We start from the raw sequence: 17,524 nt of genomic DNA, 5'->3' as shown, positions 1-17,524 counted from the left end.
TAGTAGATATTCAAGTTAAGGGTTTTAATTTCAATTATTCAAATTTACTAATAGTAAAATAAAGCTGATCATTTCACTAATAACAAATTTAAATAAAATTTATTAAAGATAAATATGACAATTGTTTTTACTTAAATTTAAAACTTAAATTCAATCACTTTGTTTAAACAAAGTGATAAAGTGATATATATATATAACATCATTTTTGATAATCATACAGACTTTATATTATTACTATTAATTGAATTGATATACAAGTAATTTGGAATGTAGTTTCTATACTAAACAGTGGTCTTTTAAACATCCTTAATATGCCAACTTTATTTAAAACCTATTATTAATAAAATATATTTCTGAAAATTCTATAAATGTCACTGTTACAGCACATTGTCCAAGTTTTTGGGGCTTATCATGCCTATTTATATTTTATATGCATTCATATACACTTGTCAAGAATATTGAAACATAGAACACTTTCTCATGTAAATAACTTTTTCAAATATATCAATACATTGTTATATTACATATTCAAGAATTTATAAATACTTTAACTTAAAAATGTGGAATATTTGCAAAAAGATTCATTCATTTTTTAAATTTTAATTCTTATTTTTGTATACATGCATTATCAATTGACTAAAATCCTTTAAAAAAAATTTTTTTTTTGATTTTGATACATAAAATTTTCTTTAATTGTTTATTTCTGTTACCAGTTTCTGTGGATTTTTTTAAGTCTAAAATTTTTGGTGGTTTTTTTTCCAGTAACTTACATCATACAAGGAACTCTTACTGATATAGACTATATCAATAAGACTTTCTTATGTGATGTAAGTTACTGGAAAAAAAAGCCAAAAATTTTAGGCTAAAAAATATCCATAAATTTTCTATCAGAATGCATTTGATTACGCAATCCAGAGGTTATTTTCAAACAGAATATATAATAGGCGGTATTTTTCTGTTAATGGGATGCCAGCCAATATGGTAAGATTCAAGCTCTGAATGAGGGGTTTCACACCACTCCAGAATTATTGACTCTTCACAAGATATTTGCCTCCAAAGATCAATTTTGAACATGTATCAGTATATTGCCTACTCTGCATGCTTTGCAAGGAGTTATGTGCTTCAGAGCTTGCTATTGCTTGTACCTCAGCACCCGGGTAGGGGTGAGCACCCACATCCCTAAAACTAACCTCAAGTACTACATGAACAATCCACTGGGCTAAATAGTTAAACATGATAATCTTAGCAGATCAACATGGACAACAGTATTGTTCATTGGATTAAAGTTATAATCGGCATCCCATTAACAGAAAATAATCAAAAAATGTCTTTATATAATCAGACAGAATGTATTTTTTTAATGCATGAATCTGTGATGAACTAGAATTAAAGATAAATATTTTTGTTAAAGAGTTATGTAATATTTTATTTTGATAAAATTCCATATCCTTCACTATACATTCTATAAAAATAAGTCCATTTACAGAACTCATCAAGGCATTCAAATTAAACTTCAGAATATGTAATGGTCTTATTATACACACAGCTTAACCCTCAAAATAATTCATTCGGAAACATTCACAATAAAAATCTAAATATTTCCGAACACAAACCACAACCACTGAATTGTTTTAGGGCAATATAGACGAAAATAATTCAGAAGTTGAGGCTATTTTAATAAGCAATTACCAAAAAATAATCTGGCATTTTAGTTTAAAACAATATTCAAATATAGGCTAACTATAAGTATCAAAATCTTTTCACTTCATTGTAAAGAGAACACGCATTGCTCATTCAACAATAATCTATTAATGAAACCGATTGTGACAATAAGCATTATACAATACGACGTCTCAATTTCCATTTTAATAATTATTTAGATCTTTACCACGCTGTTTTTTCACTGTGTATAAGGATCATTAAAAACAAATCAATATGATAATTTTCAAAAGAAAAACAAAAGAAAAAATTGATGTTATTAAAGAAAAGATTGTTTAATTTACTCAGTTCTGTAACTAATAATGGGAATGAAGCTAATATTTTCTATGGATCCAAAATTAAAGTGTAATTATATATTTATGTTGATGAATGTCTCCAACAGGATGCTACAACCTGTTCTTCACAGCAACTGAAATGGCTTTGAGATGATAATAAGTAAAATCATATGGGAAAAAATTATCTACAGAAATTGATCTGCAAATGTTTATTGTATAATAAAAGTTAATTTTAAAAATTAAACATCAAAATTGAACAAACTTACATTAAATGATTCAAATACAATAGCACAATTGATAAATGATTATATTTTCAATTGCAATTATCATCTTATCGCATTTAATACTTAAAATATCAAACTTACCAATCAGACATTTTGATTTCTTTTTTAAAAATCACAAATATATCATTTTCGCGTAATAAGACTTTCTTACATTTCATAACTCACAAGACATTTCTATTGCGCATGATCGAAAGAAATAAAAAAATAATTTTACTCGTTTCGATATATAACTATAGATAAAATAAAACGTTGAAAATTAATTAAAATAAATTTTTAAATCGTAATTAAGTCGAATGGATAATAAATTAGAAATCTTTTACACTTCGTACGCATGCGCATACTTTTAAAAAATAGATCCTTCCCCCCTCTTTTTTTTCCTTCTTTTTCATTTATTTTATTTCGAATTTATTTACAACAAAATTTTAAAATTATCGTTTTTTATTTAATATCGTAAAATTTAAATTTGTTATTTTTAATTTGATTGGCGTTTAATTTTATTTGATTATATGATTAAATTATTTTTTTGTAAATCGATACTAGGGGGCGCTTCGTGGCGATGGGTTTCTCGCTGGACTGAGTCGTCTGATCAGTAAACAATTTAACTTCCTTAATTTTGATATTTAGTTAAAGAAGAATGTTTAAATTTAAGTAACGAATGCCTTCACGTAACAAAAATGGAGAAAGAGGAAATCGAGGTAATTTTCTATTTTCTGCTTAACGTATATACATTATCAATTAGGCTTAATTATGTTTAACATGGCAATTTATTAATAAAAAAGTGTTCGTTTGGTGTTATTTATAAACTGTAACTCAACTCGTTATAATTGCTATCGTGTGTTAAATATAGACAAAATTTTATGTTAAAAGGGAAAGTAAATGTTTTCAACCTCCATACACCTTTTATGAATATTAGATCTTGCTGATATCATATACAAGTTTAATTTGTGAATGACTAATGCATATGTAATGATGAGTTGTCACTTACTATTTTACTCTACATAATCTGTATTTATAATCAAAACAATTGCATATTTTTACACATTTTCTTTTGTTTACAACTAATGTGTTGATTTGTTATTCATAGACAAACAAAACTGCTTAGCTCAGAAAGCCAACACAATAAAAGAAGCATTTTTTTTTTTTTAGTCAAATGTCTGACCATCTTTAACTTAAAGCAACACTTCACAAATTAGAATAAATTCAAAATACATTTGAAATTAAAAATTTATAAAATATAAAAATATTCACAAATTAGAAGAAAATGTCTTTATAATTTGTCCTTTTCGACACTGGGAACACGACTGGTTTTACTGGGCAAAATTTGAAACCGAAGACATTTATTGTTTTGTCTAATTTGTGAATATATATTATTGTTGTCCTGGCTAAAAATTTATAGTTTTGAATGTATGATTAATTTGAAAGATAAAAATAGGCAATACTTCATAATTTTTTTATTAACAAAAATGATCTGTATCAGCTGTGATGTTTAATAGTTAAGACAGGCAATTCACCATAAGGTGATGGGCAATTAACAGAGTGAATGAACCAGTATGAATACATCTGGATTGTCTCTTAGAGAAAATGATGAGAAAAATAACTGATTGCTGACAAAATAAAAAATTGTTTTTTCATATTTTAATCTTCTAATATAATTTGACTGATTTCAGATAAGAACTGACTAATATTACAATTGTTACATTATTTAAAAAGGACAGTTAATTGCTGTAATAAGTGAAAAAAAATCATTTTTTATATATAATGTACTGTACATTATATGCATATAATGATTAGATTAATATATGAAAAGAATTTATCTATTACATGCATTATCAAATCTTATATTCAATATAATTATGAGATCTTCATTATTTAATTTTCAATTTAGTTTTTTTGTAGTAATAATTTAATTTAGTACATAAAATTTGCATTGTTAGTATTTTTTTACATTAAAATTTTGATAAGCTTTAGCTATTTTCCTACATGACATATATACTTATTGTGCATGAAAATATTACTTATTTATTTTGTGAGGGTATCCCTACAAAATTTTTTGAATTATTCTTTAATGCCAATTGATTTATCCAACAAATATCTCATTTGTCATTTGAAAGTTGTTAGGACCTAAAGTCTGACTTGAATTCATAATAATGATTAAATTATATTAACTAAATCAATATACAGTATTAGAATTTTGTTTAATTAATAGTTTTCAGGATAAAGAAGAAAGTTTTTTTATATGTGATTTAATGTATATACCAAAAGATAGATTAATATAAATTCATAAGTTTCTTTACTTTTTTAAAGTTATAAATGTAATATTTAAAAAAGTGCAAGTTTAACATCTAAGTATATTTTTAAATTAGTTTTTATCAAAATATCCAAATAATTATAAAACACAGTTTACAGTAACTTCAACATAAGTTCCTTTCTCTAAAAAACTTTCCTAACATAATAAGTGTTTATTAAATTTTAAGCTTTTTAAATCATTTACTAATTTTATTAACATTTTTTTTTTTAATGTAGTGATAAGTTGACTTAAATACAAGAATTTATAATTAAAATATTTTAAACATAAAATTTGAAAAATTATCATCATCTTTGAGTTGAACAGTAAATCAGGAAATATTCAGTTACATAAAACAGTAATGTATGTCAATATCTGGAACTGCTCAAATGAACACAATGTATTCTAATTAGCATAATGTATTGGAATAAAGATGTAATTTTAGATACAAAAGCTGAAAAATTATACCAGATATTATTTTGGACTAAAGATAGATAGGCTAGTTAAGTCATCATTATTTTTTAATTCAAATTGCATAGTATTTATGAAATTAACTAGCCAAGTTCAAGCTTGATAGTTAATATAATTTGATTATTAGAATATTTCAGGCTTGGTTGTCTATATGTATTTATATGTAAATGAGAATTTTTTAAATTTAATTTAATTTACCAAAATGTTTTTTGTCTGTCAATCTGTTCTTATGATATAATATTATTCAATTTCACATTTATATATCTATGTTCCATCTAAATTTTTTATATAACAAGTGTATTACTGTACATTTAAAATATAAATGAATGTCTTAAGTTTTGATATATTCTATTGTTAGTGTGTGTTAAATAATGAGACATTTAATTCTAATAAAGTTAAACTATTGCTTATTAATAAATTTTGAGTAAGAATTTGGTTAAAACAGTATATTTATCAATTAGATGTTAAATATATGAAATTTCTTCATTCTTCTGTGTTACACAAGATAATCATTAAGTACAGCAGTAAAATCAAATGTATTCAAACTTAATTTTAGCATCATCTAGAATTCTAGGTTAATCTAGAAGTTGTCAATGCTAGAAATTCAGCAAAGTTAAGATTTTTGAATTAATTTTGATAAATTTTTCTATTTGTTTTCAGTATAGTATTATACAATGTAACATCATTATGAAGTTTTTTACATGTATTACAAGTGAGACTAAATGATTAGATAACAAATATGGAAACAAATAAAATGTAGAAAATATACATGAAAAGAAAACTGGAGAAAAAGAAAGATCTATAAGTAGTAGTTGCAAATAATAAGAAAATAATGATAAAATTTATAAATACAGTGTTAAAGATAATTGATGTAATAAAATGGAGTAAAAGATATAGATAATTAATAACAGTCAGAAATGTATATAATGAAAATATCAGTATTATAATTTGCATTAGTGTCTTGTTAATTTAAAATTAATTGAATTTTTCTGTCTTCTTGAATAATTCATAATAATAGTTGAAACTAAGACATTTAGTGGTGTTTAAAGAAGAAGAAATCAATAACTGAATATTACAAGTATTTTAATCACTATTTAAATTTAAATTAATGATACTAGTTAATAATCAGAAAAGCCTACATTTTAAAAAATTAAAAAAAGGTAATGTATTTCTTAATATTCTACTAAAGGTAATTACATTATTATGGATATTGCAAAATACCAGTAATTATTTTGAATTTTTGTGTATTGAAAATAGTCATTTTTATATTTTTTATAATGCTTTATGCTGAAAAACATTTTGAGAAAACTCAGATATCAATTTTCAACTCTACTATGAATAACTCAACAAAATAAGTCCAAAATAATGTTATGAACTGTGATTTAATATTTAGTTATACTTGTTTATTAGATATGATTTTAAAATCTTGTTAACATTTTTTTTTATTAAAAACAAAAGTAGAATCTCTTACTACTATAGAAATAACAAAAGTTTTTTTTATTTACAGTAAAGTATTAGTAATTATTTTTAAGTTCTTTTCTACAGTTTTCGTCAGTAAGAGAAAATGTTAAAATTTTTCTGTTAACATTCATTTTTTATTATTTTGTATATGTTAGATTATTTTATATATACCTTTTAGATTTTGTACAATTAAAGCTGAAAATCAATTTTCTTTAAATATCCACACACAGTCGGTTTAATAATAATCAGAATTTAAAATGCCAGAAAATTTTTTATTAATATGATGATTGTTTAGTTGTAGATTATTCTGACAGTAGAAACAAGAAATTTTAAATATTTTGAAATGGGTATTTTGGCTTCTGAAAGTTACTATTCAAATTTTAGTTAATTTTATTTTACTTTAATAGATCTGTAATTTATGTTTATAAATGCAATATTAGTTTCTTGGATCAATTATTATAAGTCGTTGATTTATATGACATACCGTATAGTATGTCTGATAAATCAAGTTTATCAAATAATTCCTTTTAAGTTACTAATCTGAACTTCTAATCAATCATCTTTGTGTGTCATGATACTAATGGTTCACTGCATGCTGAGTATATCTTCCATGGGTATCCTTGGACTAAATATTCTTGTGGATTACTTTATTTCATAAAACCAATACAATTAGGAAGGTTATTTTATTAAATAGAAGCTAATAAAATGTATTCTTTAGTCTTTTCAAGTGATTATTAATTTATTATTATATTAAACAACAACACACAACACTGGGTGTAGTAAAGAACATACTCTATGAACTGGTGACCAGTGTGCGATGAAAAATCAAAAGAGAAAGTTCACCACTAACGTTTTCGAACTCCCCTGAATTCTTCTTCAGGTGTTAAATGGAATTTCTGATGGAACATGAAACATTTGGATTACAAAAATTTGAAGAATCATTTGAATCCGACGCTTGAGAAATATTTGTCATGTCGTGCATGCACATTTGTATGGCTAGCAGATCTTGACATTTAAAGATTGGTGTCAATCCAGGCCTGCCAGGCTACTGACAAAACCACCTTCTCTTTATAATTGATGCATGTGGCAATAAGGCTAGATTTATATATGTGAATGGCCTCCAACCATCTTAGGTGTTCCATGCGGGATGAAGTGAGGATGAGCTTCGCCTGGTTAAGGGCTGTCATGATGTCTGGATCCGGAGCGTATGTGACAAGGGCACTGGTATTTCTCTCATGTTGTATGTCTGTGAGGTGCTCCTGTAATCTGACTCTCAAGGAGCGTTTAGTCGAGCTGGTTTACATCGGCTCAACTAAATGCTCAACTACAGACCACAGGTTACCATCTAATAGTAAATTTAATTTGCAACTTGAACACAAACTATATGGTGTATTTTCTTGGACACATGGCAAATTTCATCACTAATTTTTCTTCAGTTGATGAAATTTGCCATGTGTCCGAGAAAATACACCATATAGTTTGTGTTCAAGTTGCAGAATAAGCACCGGCACGGTTTCATAAATACTACAGTAAATTTAATTATTAGAAAAAATTTTTAAGTGACAAATTGCAGACACATAGATTCCCACTTTCTTCAGAATTAAGACCCAATATTGAAAGCTTGGAGGTGAAGACAAGATTAACTGTATACAAACTTCAGTCTGTGCTGGAAGTCATGTGATTTTTTGAAATTAAAATATAATTAAAACTTGCAGTTTGGCATTGTAATTACTTGTCTAAATTTAAAATAATCTGGAATTAAAGATTGGCCCAGAGCAGGACTTCAGCCCAGAACTGCTTACTGTCCACTTTGGGCTGATCTTTCTTTTCTTCTAGATTATTCTGAATTTAAATCAAAAATTAAAATTTATTTCTAATTATTAAACTTATTATTAGATGACAACCTAACTACCTACCTATAGTGAAAATACTTTATTTGTAATTGTTAAATTAGCTTTATTACAGCTCAGTAGAAAATTCAGCAGTTCATTTGATTTTGTCAAAGTCTATAGTTTATATAATACATAGTAAATCTATATATATGTATTGCTTATCATTTCAAAAACATCTTGTTTATTTATGTCTACTTTCTTTTTTTATTATGGATTTCAGTATCAACTTAAAGCACTCTTAAAAAATATTAACACACAATAATGAGAAGAATAATACAGATAGGAGAAGAAAACTTAAAATGAAATTTCAAATCATTCTAATGATTTTAATATGTAGAGCAGTGGCACTATTTTCATTTCCAAAACCTCCATTTTATATAAAATTTTGTCGTTACCCATGGATAGACAGTAGACGTTTTTTAATCATCAATGTAGTTAAAGTGAAATTCTTTCTGGGATTTGCGCTTATGTTTCTGCCTTATTAGAGGTCTGAATAAAATACAGTAATACCTCGAACTTACGTGATAGGTGGGACCAAGCGATAACCGCATAAGTCGGGGTATAATTTCGGGGCATATAAATATAAACAAATTATTTTTAATTGGGGCCAGAGACTAAAGAAAACAATAATTTAGAAAAAAATTCTAATAAAATCTTAGATAATACATATGTATAACAAATTATATTATTAAAATCGTAAACCAAAGTTATTTTGATGTAGAAGGCTTCATAAAATCTAACAAATTCGTCTGACGGCTCAAAGATTTTTTTCTCCTGCAAAATTTCTTTGTAGCATGCTAATAATTTTTTATTTCTTGTTTTGTAGAAGAAATGCACTCTTTGTTGGAGTCTATATTTTTAAAAATTTGTAACTTGTTGATGAATAAAACTATTTTAAACAAAAAATAGAATTATTTTCAATTGAACTAGCTTTATCGGAGGTCTGCAGGTGGTGTGACAGTCTTGACCACCAATCAGTGGATACGCATTCAAACTCCAACGGTCACTTCCTCAACCGTCTTTTTGTAATGGCGACCGTTACCAGTTTAAAAAAGAGGCAGGAATCGTGTTCCTGCATGATTCTTTCCCTACAAACACAAAATAAATTGTAGCTATGCGTTGATTTCGCACAACACATCCGAACGTGTAAGCTGAACAATAATGTGGGGGAAGTGAGTAATCAACAGTTGTGTGGCGCTCAAACAAAAGATGAATCGACGAGATTTGAAAATCGTGTAACTCCGGGTTTGCATAAATCAAGGTATTACTGTACATAATTTTATGAAACAATGATTTTTTATTTATGCATATGGGTATAAATATTTGTTTAATGAAAAATATTTTTAGAATTTTTTATTTCACTTATTTTCCTAACTGTTAGATGCAAAAATCAGATTGGATCATTTTTGGCATTTTTACTTACACATATTTTAATTTTTTTCTACATTGTAAGTTTATCTACAATCTATGATATTTCCATATAAATAATTATATTTTCGCTCATTTGTGGCACACTTCGGCAGTGGGCCGGATAAACCGACCTTGCGGGCCATAGTTTGGTGATCCCTCGTATACAGTGTGTGCTATAAAAAAATTGATAACTATTTCTCTGATAATATTAAAGAACATGTAAATTCAAATATATTGTATTTTGTTAACACTGCCATGAAAAGATGTGCTATTATTATTATGATTATCCTAGATTGTATAAAACATTGAGCAAATCAATAAGTGGTTTATAAGTAGATTTGCCTAACATATGTCATTGATAATGCAATCTATCACAACAACTTAATGTTTGGATTTATTCTCCTTCACAGTATATTGTCATTGAAAAAGTGTGAAAAACATTAATTTAAATTATAAATTGTTTTTAAAAATTAATAATTATTCAGTGAATCAATATACAGTTTAATATAACATTTATGAATTCATTTAAGTTTACCATTAAATTTTTAGAGAAGAAAATATTGAACAACTGTGATTTTAAATAATAAATCTCATTTAATTTTACAGTAGCTGTTTAGATTCCGAAATCATTCAATAATAATCTCTTCATAAAATTCATATTAGGGATTTTATTTTACTGTGGATAATATTGTTTTGTATGTTGTGTGTGTGAACTTTGTTGTGAATATTGACAATTAAATAGTGTAAATATATTACAATAAATTCTTTTGTATTTTAAATTGGTACATCAAGTTAAATTTGTTTACTTTATAAATTAATATTTTTCAAATTTTAATAATAATTTCTTTAAAAATCAGTCACTTAGTTTGATAAATCAAATTTAGAATTTTAGATTATAATAGTACTTTCAAAAAATTTTTCTTCTTCTTTAGTAAAACTTGTACACAAACCAAACTGCACATGAATATATCTAATTTTTATTTATTTTTTTGCTTCAAAAAAATGATCATATTGTAATTTTCTATTATATGATACAAGAAAAGTAGCTAAAAAGAACAGCTCAGTTAAAATGATACATAATATACATTTTATTTATTATATGTAAAACAATTTTGAATTATCATATCAAATCAGAATGGTGTTCCTCTATCTCTCTGACTAACAAGTTTTGTTTAAGTGATGGATACTTCTGAGTATAGAATGATGGATATTCTGAAAATATTAAAGTAAATTAAGTTTTAAATTCTTTGAACTGAAACTTTCTACTTAAAAAGTAAATGTTCTCAATTTAGGTTTGAAACTGAAAGAATAATTTCATTAAAACAATTTTATATGAATTCAATTTTGTATTAATTGATATTAAGTTTTTACTGTTTTTCAAAGTATATCGGTAATTATCATTCAGTGAATTTGTCATGTGTGATTCACAGCTATTATTGAAGAATTAGCAACATTTAATTTCAATAAGTTGAATTATTATAGATTGCTAAATTTAATAGTTTAGTTTTTTAATTATTATTTTAAAGAAATTAGTAAATTTAAAATTTTAATATTGTATAATTTATAATTATTTAACATTCTGGGAATTGTGTAGGTTCAGATTTCAACTATTTTTGAACTTTTTTTATATTTAAAGTTTTCTAAAAAATTGAAAAATTTCTATCTTACAAACTTTTTAAAACATATGACATGTTAATGACACTGTTTTCATTACACAAATAGTTTTGAAGAAAAAAATGATGGGGTCTGAGAGATTCCAAGAGATTACTAATGTAAGCAAGTTTTTCCATTAAAACATCACTAGAGATGTAGCTATCATAATTTCTGCAACATCCAAGGTTATCATGACATTGCAACCAATGTGTGTGTGTTTTAACACTTAGAATCTTTACATTTTAAACTTTAGTTTGTCTTTTACTCCATTTATATTTCTATATATTTTATGCCTTTTTCATATGTAATTTTAATAGTAAATTTGAAAAGCGTGTGTGTGTGTGGTTAGTTATTAAAAGTTTTATTGCAGTTTGTTGTGTAAAAAAAAAACTATTCAAAATATGAATGAATAGCATAGAATATAAAAAAATACTAAATTTTTATTAGTAATTGTAAAAAATATCAATATATTAAAATATACAGTAAAGTTGAAAAGCTAGGCTAATTGGGGCTAGATCCATTCAGATTTTCAGTTTGTCTGGATTTTCAAATATCCCTGTGATCAAAAAGTATCGGAAATGGTTCAATAAAATGCAAGATTTGCATTTATTCATCAAAATTTATTTCATCTCCTTCAAAGTAATCCACTCCCACTGCAATGCACTTATGACATTTTTCCAATCTTCAAAACATGATTTAAAGTCATTTTTGTGAAATCCCTTCAGGACACTCAGTGAATTTTTTTTATGGCATTAGTGACTCAAAATGGTGACCACTAGACAGAAACTTTAGTTGAGGAAACTGGAAAAAGTCATACTGTGCCATATCAACTAAATACGGAGCTTGTGGAACTGTATTTGTTAAACTTTTGGCCAAAAATTCACGATTCACGAACTACAAGAGCATTGAGAGCAGTTGTATTTTGTGATGCAAAATCCTTGAGTTTTCTCACCAAAAATCAAGTTATTTTCTATGAATTACAATATGCAAATGATGCAAAACGCTAGATTAATATTCTTTGTTGACAGTTTGACCAGTCGGAAGGAATTTGTGATGCACAACACCACGACAATTGAAGAAAACAGTCAACATGACTTTGATTTTTGACTGACTTTGATGGGTCTTTTCTGTCTCTACCTTTTGAGCACCGTTCACTTGATTGTTGAGCTATCTCAGTGTCAAAAGCATAGATCCACATTTCATCACCCATAATGATGCATTTTAAGAACAGTTTGTCTTGAGAAAGCATTTCCTCAGTCACTTGAACATGTTTTTGGAAAAAATTCAATGTTTTCAGGACAACTCGAGAAGTGATGCATCACAAGCCCAAATGATATTTTAAAATTGCTTGACAAAATCCAAATGATACTAGAACATGTTCAATAATGTCCCTAATTGTTAAATGACAATAATTGGCTCAAATTGGCCATCAAAGTGCACAGCACTTGTGCAAAATAAAATGTTATACAATAACCTCTATAAATTTATAAAAGCAATGAAAAAACTGTCTGCAAGAAAACAGTCAGAATATCCACGAGAAGACAGTGGAAGAACTACTACAAGTGAAGAAATTGATTAAATTTGTCAACAAACAACTGATCATCTTGTACATATCATATATAATTCTATATATGTTACAACTCTTCACATTGTAAATCTCAATGTAGGCAAAGTAACCTAAATTGTTTTACTTTTATAAATTTTCTTGTAAAGTTTGTTTTGTTAATTAATGCCGAGGTAAGACAACTCTGCAGACCTTTTTCCCTACACCTCCTAATCTTCCATCTAATCTATCACTATTACTTCTTTCCTTTCATTTCTTTCAGGGCTAAGTCAGTCAACAAGACAGTCCTCTTAATCTTTAATCTAATCTAATCATTGAGCACTAAGTCTTTGGCTTGAGCAATGTGTTATTCATCAGTTGAAGTGGATGGTCTACTAGAGCATGCTTCATCTTCAATGCATTCAATGCAATGCTGATGTTCAAGTAAGCCAGACTTTCTTGAACATCTTGTATCATTCAAATTCTTGTTTTTGATAGAGTATCATCACTAAAGACTTTTTACAATGTTTCCAATGTTTTTGTAGAGTAATTCCATTGATAAAACAAAATTTAATGCATGTTCTTTGCTCAATTACACTTGACATTTTGAAAAATTGCTGGTGAAAAAATTCTTTACATGCAAAGCAAGCATTTATTTGTAAATGAAAACAATGACATACAGATTGCTGCTAGATGTCAATGAAAGTTGTACCAAACAACAACAAAAAAAGATAACAGTGTCCTCTTGCATGTGTGCAACTTAAATGAACCATTCCTGATACCTTTTGATCACAATAATATATCATAAATTAGCTTTTTAAGTGCTGTAAATTCCAAATACATTGTAATTCAAGTTTAGTTTTTCTAAGTTCAAGTTCAAGCCACCATTTTACAAGGATTGTAGGAATGTTTATAAAGATTCAAAATATAATTTACTGAATCACTATATTTAAATAAAAAATATACTAATTGTGATTTCAAAATTAAAAAATTACAAATTCTAAATGAATGTTAGAACATCAACAATGCAGCATGAAAAGATGCAAAGCAAAGTGATAAAATTACAGAAAAGAATAAAAACAAAATACCATTAAATTTAACTGTGGTTTTGTTGTGCATAACACAGGTAGAGCAACATAAAGCAATAAAATTTATAAACTTTATTGTGAAGTTATAAACTATTCAAAATGTAAAATATTGATTTAATATATAAATTTATTAATGGTATATTATAATAAGTGCATTAAAAGTATAAAATGTTAATAGTGTTATTAATTTAAAGGCTTGATGTTACATAATCACTTGCCAAAAATTTGTTAATCCTAACAACAATCTTTCTAAATTTTTACTTATTTTCATAGAAAACACTTCAAAGTAAAGATTCAGCAAAAGATTTTGATATTTTCTTTAATATTTTGAGTAATATTAATTTTTAAAGTTTTTTTTCTTTTAATTAAATGTGGGGATTGATTTTTAAAAAATTAATTATAAAATTTAAGAAATTAAGATTTTACAAAGTAATTGTTTACATGTAAAGAAAACTTTTCTAGAAAGATATCAAAACAAAAATTTTACAAGTGGAAGCAAATTAGATGTCATAAATTCACTCCTATTTTACAGATCAAAAATTTTCTCTCTTGTTTATTTACTTTTTGAGTGGTCATGTTAGCATCCTATTTTTTCTCTTCTGTTCAACAATAAACTTTTCCTTCCCTAAGTTTCAAATAGGACACTCTAACTTCATTTTAGTAACAAATTAAAGTCAGTAACACTTTGGATGGCCACTTGAAATTTGATATGTTTATTATTTTTTTAATATTTTGTATCAAATTATATAAAAATAATTTAGTTCAGTAATATTACTATTTTTTAAAAGTGTTTACATGGTTAGAAAGTAAACAAATGACGGAATAAAAGATAAAAAATTTTGTTTTTCATTCTATTTCCATATTTATGCAATTTCAGATAAAAGAAAAACAGGGATTTGATAGATCCCATGCAACTACTGGATGTGGTATAAATCATGTGACTCCTAGAGAATTAAAGAAAAATTTTGTAATATACAGTTATTTCAATAGATCTACCCACCAGATTGGTAAATACATTGATTAATAACTGTATAAAATATTTATAATGCACATTTCGTTCATTTTTGTTTTCAAGGTTTTTAATTATAAGTTCTAATTAAAGTTTGTTAATTATAAGTTCTATTATGTCTGATTTCAAAAGAATACCTTGTCAGTCAGTTACAAGAAAAAGATTATAATTTATGAATCATATGATTAAAAGTTGGTCTTGTGTATCTTATCATACAAGAATTAATAATTTAGATCTAAACACAAGTAATTGACAAACAAATTGTTGTTCAAAAACAATTTTTTATATATACATTTACTAATTGTCAGTGGAATCTGAAAGTAAAACACACTTTACTAAATTTATTTTTTAAAGTTTTTATAGACATGTAAATGATTTAATCTATTAGTAGAAGAATAATTAGAAAATTAAAAAAAATAATTATGAAGAACATTTTTTGATATTTTAAATGTGAAACTGTTTGAAATTTAATCTTTTAGACTCATTGAAAACATTTCAAAACTCATTAATTTAAATCTTTCTATTTAAATTTACATCTTAGATTAATTTGTTCTATATTTATGGATAATTATTTGTGATGGTGATGATTATTATTATTTCAACTAGAATTTCATCTAGACTAGACTGTTTATGAAGCTACAAAAAATATGTAAAACAAATTTGAAATTTTTTAAACTATAATAATAATTAAATATCTAGTTGTTTTGTCACATTGAACTAACATTTTATTGTACTATAAAGATTCAGCAAAAGATTTTGATGTATGTATATATATATATATAATAATGTGATGTAAATGTTTATGCTTTTATGAATCTTAAGAGAATTTTATGTAGCTCTTAATTAAAAACTGATTTTGAATTATGATTTCTGAAATATGAATGAAGAACTTTTTATTACATACATTTAAATTTCTTTTTAAGAAATTATGTTTACAATTAGATAAGTAATCATTCTTGGAATTATCATATTTTTAGTAATGATAAGAAAATCTTAATCATTAGTTATATTAAATAATCCAGAATATATTTAAAACATTTCAAAAATGTTAGTAGATAATCTTGATCTTTAGAATATTGTCTTTTGGTACTTTTCATCAAGGAAGTCCTGTTCAAAATATTAATTTATTGTATAGGCCTATTTTTTTTATTTCTAGAATATTTAATTTTTTAACTTATAATATTGAGGAACCATATAAATTTGTCTGAATTAGTTCAATAATTTATTGTAGATACATGAACTGTAATAAGTTATTGAACTAGTACTAAAGAATCTTTTCAGCATGTTTTGTAATGCACACAAGTACAGTACATTATACTGTCAAACCCCATTAACATAAAGTTGAAGGAACTTAAAAATTGATACTTTGTATTAACAATAACAAGGTTTGTATTAAGTAAACCATATAAAAAATGGCAAAATCCAAATTTTTTCCAGTTATTTCAGTTTTATTCTATTTGTCTATATTTGAAAAAGAAAGAAAGTTGTATTGCTTCAAACATATTCTTTATTAATATACAGTTTCTTGAAGAAAGAATTAGCTGTTAAATTAACTCAAGCAACTAGGTACATGTAAAACTTTACAAATTTAAAAATGACTTACTAGCTGGGTTTCAATGGAAAAAGTTTGTTTTTAATTTTAAAGTTACTACTGTATTTTACAGACTATAAGACGCACCTTAATTTTTAAGCAATTTTTTTTTTTTAAATGCTTATAAGACTCACCTGAATTTTGGAGGCAATTTTTCGAAGAAAAAAGTGCGTCTTATAGTCCGTAAAATATGGTAATTTTAATGTTGTAATTTGAGTTGTTTTATTATTTTTGTTCATTCTTATTTTTAATTGCTTCAATATTTCATAAAACTACAAATTTTTAATCAAAAGTCTCCCAATCCTATTAACTTCCAGTTTCCAATGTGTGCATGTCAACTGTCTTAACTAATTGGTGTTACCACAGCATATGAAGTGAGAGAGAGAAATTTTTCAAGTTGGTGTGAACATCATTGGTCTGGTGTATACCTGCATTGCCAATGATAACATTGGCCATAATGCTTATGATATCAATGTTAACATCATGATCAAGATTTTTTGACTGTGTGTTTTCTTTTGGCTTGTGTGACTTTGAGAAAGCTGGATAGGTGTGCTTTATATTAAACAATATAAATTGTTATTGAATTTACAAGAAAACATGCTTTGCATTACATTTTGACCAATATATTGTATTAACTGAACTCATTAACATTGAAATTCCTATCTACATCCAAGGTTCCCAAATCTTTGCATTAGTGCAGACCACATAAATCCATAATGTAATAATGGTAGCTTGACTGTTCTTAATTAAAATGTAATAATGCATATAATTTTTTTAGAATAATTTTTTCAAGTTATGTAAGTAAACTTATAATACTTTAATATCAAAATAAAAATGAATTTTT

At 25.8% G+C, this 17,524-nt stretch overlaps 2 protein-coding genes across 2 annotated transcripts in view; one reads left to right on the top strand and one right to left on the bottom strand.

The window, feature by feature from the left end:
- Positions 1-2,568, bottom strand: part of kel (kelch protein) — a 32,514-nt gene extending 29,946 nt beyond the window's left edge. Inside the window, exon 1 of the mRNA XM_067271285.1 lies at positions 2,360-2,568. Coding sequence (XP_067127386.1) covers positions 2,360-2,436 — 77 coding nt within the window. The 5' untranslated portion in view covers positions 2,437-2,568. The remainder of the gene's footprint in view (positions 1-2,359) is intronic.
- A 255-nt stretch (positions 2,569-2,823) lies between these two features.
- LOC136976072 (putative leucine-rich repeat-containing protein DDB_G0290503) overlaps positions 2,824-17,524 on the top strand; it is a 48,330-nt gene continuing 33,629 nt past the window's right edge. The window contains exon 1 of the mRNA XM_067271264.1: positions 2,824-2,973. Coding sequence (XP_067127365.1) covers positions 2,953-2,973 — 21 coding nt within the window. The 5' untranslated portion in view covers positions 2,824-2,952. The remainder of the gene's footprint in view (positions 2,974-17,524) is intronic.

The sequence above is a fragment of the Centruroides vittatus genome, unplaced genomic scaffold, assembly GCF_030686945.1.
Source record: "Centruroides vittatus isolate TY-2023 unplaced genomic scaffold, ASM3068694v2 contig_393, whole genome shotgun sequence".
Lineage (NCBI taxonomy): Eukaryota > Metazoa > Arthropoda > Arachnida > Scorpiones > Buthidae > Centruroides > Centruroides vittatus.
This window is presented reverse-complemented; position numbering and strand designations above follow the sequence as displayed.